This window comes from Brassica oleracea, chromosome C9 (genome assembly GCF_000695525.1).
Source record: "Brassica oleracea var. oleracea cultivar TO1000 chromosome C9, BOL, whole genome shotgun sequence".
Lineage (NCBI taxonomy): Eukaryota > Viridiplantae > Streptophyta > Magnoliopsida > Brassicales > Brassicaceae > Brassica > Brassica oleracea.
The window spans coordinates 7,619,379-7,625,841 of NC_027756.1; the positions used below are offsets into that span (position 1 = coordinate 7,619,379).

The following is a 6,463-nucleotide window of genomic DNA, read 5'->3' on the forward strand; positions in this document are numbered from 1 at the left end:
CTGATAATAATGAATCTCAATCGATTATATCATGTCTGGAACATAATGGAACCAATAAGGAATGTCGACATAAGATGATTTATTTGCATACAAGGTAGCACTTGAATTTATGAATATAAGCGAAGATCATGAACCCACGTTAGTATAAGAGTGCGCACTCGTATAACAAATTGGATTGAATGAAAACGTGGGGTTAAATAGTTTAAAGAAGAAAGGCGTATTTGGACATATGATTAAAACGCCATATGATGTTAAAACCAGTGGATATAAATGGGTCTTGTGAGGAATAGAAATCGTGAGATATAAAGCTGATGTTGCACAAGGATTCTCACAAAGACCAGTAATAGATTATGAGGAGACATACTCCCATGTGGTGGATGCAACTACTTTTAGATTTCTCATAAGTCTGGCTATATAAGAGAGAAAATTAGACTTGCAGCAAGTTGATGTAGTGACTGTGTATTTATATGGTCCACTGGATAATGAAAGTACTAGAGGGTATTGAGCTGAAAGTACAGCAAGTTCTCGAGAACAATATTGATAATCATCATAGTATATGATCTGAATATCCTAGGAACCTCTGGATACAATTTTCCAAATAGTTGAATATCTCAAGAAAGAGTTTGAGATGAAATATCTTGGAAAATAAAGTTTTGTTTGGGATTACAGCTTGAGTACATTAACAATGAAATCCTTGTGCATCAAATAGTATATACAGAAAAGGGTACTCAAGAGATTTAATATAGATTAGTCTCACCCATTATCTAGTACATGGGCGTGAGATCACTTGTTTTGGACACTGATCCATTCAGTCCGAAGGTGGACGATAAAGAAGTCCATAAGAAGGACGATGAAGAAGCCTTTGCTTTTGGTTTATGTTATACTAACCAGCCCAAAGAGGGGTTATTTGGTTTTGTTAATTTGTTTTCAGACAGGTTATGTTTTACACATGTTGGTACATGCATATCACAGCAACATCATCCAAGATTTCGTGTGTGTATTTGAAGTAGATGACTCAATATGTTCGATCAGATTGTGGCATGACCGATGGTAAAGAAGAACCAACTATCATGTTCGAGGACGAAGCATATTCTGCCTAAGATCTTCATCACCCACAGATTGCAGAAAATTGGAGACCTCTCAGTAGTGTCCAAATCAGAGGGAGTAATGTGTGTTGTACTCTTTTTCCTTTACCATGGTTTTGTCCCAATTGAGTTTTCCTGGGAAGGTTTTAATGAGGCAACATTAAAGCACATTACAAGCTCTAAATGGTTATGACATCCAAAGAGGAGTGTTATGAACCAGATTGTGGATGACTCATAACCAAGAGATTATGATTTGTAATCGTTCTATTTATCTATGACAGTGTAATCTCCTATATAAGGAACCTATATGTTATGAATAAAGATAGACTTTTCCATTACTTACAGTTGACTATTTATATTTAATTTTTGGCTGTATTAGAAAGGTCTTTGAAAATTCTATAACTTAAAAAAAAACATTTTGTATAAATTAGAAGATAAAATAACAATCTAAAACAGTAATGGAACTATATCATTCTTATAATATTATCTTGATTATTCCTACAAAAATATTACTTATTATTAATATCATTATTTTCTTACAAAGTTAGGATTATATTTGTAAACATTGTGTAATTTAATTGTTTTTTTTTTTGATAACTCTGGTATCTGGGCAGCCACATTCCCAACTATCCCTCCGAAAGGGGTCCAGCGCCCCAACGGAAGGGATGTTAAATCCGTTGTGGCCAAGGCTCGAACCCGGGTGGCGGGTAGTACAGCTGTACCTCTTTTAACACCAAGCAGCTGTAATTTAACTGTTTGTATAAAGGTTACATTTGTGTAACCAAAAGAAAAGGTTATATTTATAATAATAGATTGTTAAACGTGAAAGCCAAAAAATAAATTAGGTTAGATCTTCATATTAATTAAGTTGTTACCATCTTTGTACGTATAATATATTGATAATGATTTTTACGGTTCGATCTTGACATCATTGGTAAGCAATTAATTTTAAAATTGACTATGGTTAGATATCGTTGTATGTACTGTTAGATATAGAAATAGTAGATTCGGATTGGTTGAATATATTGTTGGTGAAAGTAATTAAATAAATTCTAAAAAATGTAATGACATTTTCTTGTAAATAATTTGAAAAACCAATGGCAGAATCCTTGGTTGATGTGTTGTTGGTGATGGACTATGTCGATTGACGAGGCCAAATAGTGTAAACAAACTCGGCCTAATTCGGAGAAAACAAAGTCGAGAAAAGCCAAGCCAGCTTAGGAGATGAGGAATGAAGTCGGCAGATTTACTTATAAATATAGCTTTACATTTTTCTTGCCGAGTTTATAGTTCTCTTAAAGTTTCAATATTTTGGTCTTGTAATCAACCTTTGATCTCTTCATAAACGTTTTCAAATAACACACCACCGAATTCATGCTTTCATCTTGAATACGCCGATTTCAGATTTAACAAAACACCAATTCTCAAGTTTCGTTTCAATATTTTGGTCTTGTAATCAACCTTTGATCTCTTCATAAACGTTTTCAAATAACACACCACCGAATTCATGCTTTCATCTTGAACACGTCAATTTCAGACTCAATATACATCACCAAGTGCTTTTAAATTGTGTTAGATGATCTACTCCTAACTCCTAGTCAATTAACTGGAAATGGAATTTGATACTCGATTATAACATGTTCTTATATTATACAGTATTAATTTTACACAAAAAATAGGTATCCGTGAGATATATTATTCGGCCGTCTGGCGTCTAGACAGTTTGATCGACGGATGTTTATGCCAAAATGTTGTTGACATCCATCACCGGTACTGTGACATCCATCACCGGTACTGTCATGGATAAACTGTATTTGTATGTTTGTATTTCCTCGACCTAATAAACTTGAGACACCAATACTTGTTTAATTCCATCATGGAAGAAGCATTAATGTCCTTTCGACATACTATAACAAAACAATCTTTTTAATTCGTACGTAACAGATTCAAATGCATGACTTTCCTACATTACAAAACCTCTTTTCTTAAATCAAGAAAGTAGCCGAACATCTCCGAGAGACTGCAAGAAGAATGGTTCAGGAACAGCACACGTCGAGTAAAACTTTCTTCTTTTTATTTTATTTCACACTTCACGTGTTGTGTGTGGAACTGTGTTCACATTAGTTACAGCTCAACACAACTATGTTCATACAAAGTCTTGATAGTATTAACTGCGTAGAACCAATACCTTCGAAACCAATAACTATAACCCAAAACCCATTTAAAAAACAAACTTAAAGAATGAAATATTTATTGCTCAGCACAAAAGGTTAGGGAGATAATTAATAATCCATTACAAATCTTGGAGGCAGAAACATTAATTTTCTTGAGTCGTACGAATACTCTAATGTTCAGACCATACACTAAAGTTTTTTTCTTGTCATTGTCAACAACCTCATTTAATATTTTAGCAGTTGAAGGTTGGAGAAGAAGTGATGATTTCCTTTTTATTTACACTTTTTCATCTTATAGACTTCAATAACTTCTCATACTATTCTCTTCTTCTTCTTCTTCTTTATTGCTTATAGTTCTGAGATATCAAATGGATTCAAATCATAGTATCCTCTTTGTGGCCTTTCTTATTCTATGCTTAACTGTGAATGGAGTTACCGGATATGCCACGGTCACTGGCACGGTATTTTGTGACCAGTGCAAGGATGGAGAGAAATCTTTGTTCGATTTTCCCGTCTCCGGTAAGTAAGAATGACATTTGTATACACTTTGTGTTTCGCTGTATCTCTGCTTTTTCGTTAGGATTGTGTTGTTGATTCCTTGCAGGAATCAAGGTTAGTGTCACATGTTTGGATGAAAATGGACAAGTCTACATGTCAAGAAAAGAGACCACTAACTGGCTTGGAGGATATGTGATGAGATTCGACGGGACACCGGATCTAACCAACTGTTATGCTCAGGTTTCAGACAATGGAGCTCAACAAGGCTCAAGTAGTAGTTGCAGCATCGCTTCAGGTCCTGCGCAGAAACTTAAACTATTGTTTAGTTTCTTTGGGATTGAAACGTTCGTTGTGGATGCCCTTCTTGCTCAGCCGGTTCAGCCAATGTCTTCTTGTCCTAAACCACCACCGGCTCCGGTCATGCCTCCTCCTCAGGCTAAGCTTCCACCTTTGCCTCCAATTGCTCAAGTCCCGGTCTTACCTTCTCCTAAGGCCCCGGCCATGAGTCCTCCTCCAGCTACATCGCCACCTCAATTTAAGCTTCCACCTTTTCCTCCAATCCCTCCAGTTCCATTTGTAGATCCCTCAGCTTGTTCTCACAAGTGAGCTTTCTTGCTTTTTACACACATCAAAATTGGCCAACCTATCTAAATTACGTAACATTTTGGCTTTGTGACTTACACAGGTTATGGATAAGACCTGAGTACAGATGCTACTGGAAGGTGATAGGTCCAGACACGAAGGTCGCGGTCGCGTTTGGACTAGTAGCCGGGAGGAGATATGGTAATGATATGACTGTACGGGAAGCGCTTAAAGGGAGAGGAGAAGCCTACAAGACTCTCCTTAGGGAAGCAACAACTGCATTACTCAATTCATACAACTCTCTTGGCTTTCCTTATAACTCCGTCGCTGTGATCACATATACAAATATGGCTCTCCTTGGGAACTCGCAGCATGATGTTCTCATGACAGCTATCCGTTTCATCAAGGCTAACTCGGGGACTTGCAAATTCACAGTCTGCAAGTGATTTCAGTGTTTTTTTATTTATTTCTTATTTAAATACTCTACACTTTCTTCTTTTCCCAATGTTCTTAGGTCCTTTTGTAACTAACACCTCCTATGAAAAATCTACACTTGGATTCATAGAGTTTATGAACTATTGTATGCCCTTCTAGTAATATGAACAAACACAAACTATTTCCCAGACGGCGCCAACTGTCGAAGGTATTAAGCCATGTCTTTGCTTAAACAAAACTCTTCTTCTAATGTTGTTACGTACTCTGTCTATTTAAGCCATGTCTTTTCAGTTTTCAGAACTCTTTTTTTAGAAAGTTTTCAGAGCTTGTTGTTATTTTCATTTCTTACGTCCAGACCATATTAACCGCACAGTACCTTTTTCTTTTCTTGTAAAAAGAAATAGTAAATAACTAGAATTGGTAATAGTAAAATCTCATTCAATTGTATAACAAAATATATGAACAAAATCTTGAAAAGTTTACGCTGTTGTGCGGTGACTCTTGACTACAAGTACAACATTGTATCATGAATATGAAACCAATATTTTTTCATGTAAAAACATCAGTATCTCACTAAAAAATCGTGATGAACAATCTAGTGCAATCTAACCAGATCGAAACAATTATTAACTAAGGTCACTACCAGAACTTTTGGCCTTTTTGCTAGCATGAATCTTAGCATAAATCTCCTTTGTCCTATAAGCCAACAGAATATCTAAACCGACTCCAATAATAGAAGCTAAAGCCATCACCAAGAAGATGAGACGGTAACAATGAGCTCCGACGCAAGTGTTGCCCCCACCAGGAGTTGGTGTAGCCTCTGCATCGTAGAGGAACCCAGCGAGAAGACCAGAGAAGAGGAACGAGCCGAGTGGCAAGTTAAGTACTAAGATGTTGTAGATGAGACCATAGTATTTGAGACCAAAGAGTTCTGATGCTGTGGGTACGGTAATAGCTAGACGGACACCATAACAAACTCCGACCACCATTGAACCGATGTAAAGTGAATTGGGCACAGCTAAAGCCATTAGTAGATACCCTACAGCCATGAGGATTTGAGATGCTGCGTTCCATAGTGGTCTTGGTGTTCCAGCTTTCCTATAAAAATCAAGAGTACAATTCACACTATTTGCTCAGTAAAGTTATTAAATCAGCACGCTGATATTGATCTTTTTTTTTTTTTGATCAAACGCTGATAATCCCCTATATATATTATTTGTGAAACATTACAACTTCTTTTTGTAGCCACGTGTCATCACTAGGATGATTCTTAGAAGTATTAGAGAAATATGTTGGTCCATCTAATTATATAATAAGCTTTTTATTAAACTAACCATAAATTCATTATTAATGTCATTTATTATTTCCTTAAATAAAGATTACGGAATTGCCTAATGTGGCTAAAATATATATGACAATTAATGATTTTGAATAATAAAGATCTGATAAAAAAATAATGTATCTTCTATCAAATTTGTTTAATTTTTAACTATTAAAATAATTTAAAAAATCACAATAACCATATTATAAGAAATTTTGATTTTTCTTTATATGTTATATTTTGATAAAAATGACTATAAATTACTAAAAGTGTTAAAAGTCTAACATTCAAATTTTGCGATCCATGGTTTAAAATTTTTGTTATGACAAAATAAAAATGATTACAAAATCATATAAATAAAAATCTAA

At 35.2% G+C, this 6,463-nt stretch overlaps 2 protein-coding genes across 2 annotated transcripts in view; one reads left to right on the forward strand and one right to left on the reverse strand.

The window, feature by feature from the left end:
* The first annotated feature begins 3,530 nt into the window (after positions 1-3,530).
* LOC106318256 lies at positions 3,531-4,917 on the forward strand. Its single transcript, XM_013756152.1, has 3 exons — positions 3,531-3,778; positions 3,864-4,359; positions 4,443-4,917. The coding sequence occupies exons 1-3, from the start codon at positions 3,628-3,630 to the stop codon at positions 4,783-4,785; spliced, it is 990 nt and encodes a 329-aa protein (XP_013611606.1). The 5' UTR covers positions 3,531-3,627; the 3' UTR covers positions 4,786-4,917.
* Positions 4,918-5,231: 314 nt separating this feature from the next.
* LOC106318254 (protein NUCLEAR FUSION DEFECTIVE 4-like) overlaps positions 5,232-6,463 on the reverse strand; it is a 20,215-nt gene continuing 18,983 nt past the window's right edge. The window contains exon 3 of the mRNA XM_013756151.1: positions 5,232-5,872. Within this exon, the coding sequence (XP_013611605.1) occupies positions 5,401-5,872 (472 nt within the window). The 3' untranslated portion in view covers positions 5,232-5,400. The remainder of the gene's footprint in view (positions 5,873-6,463) is intronic.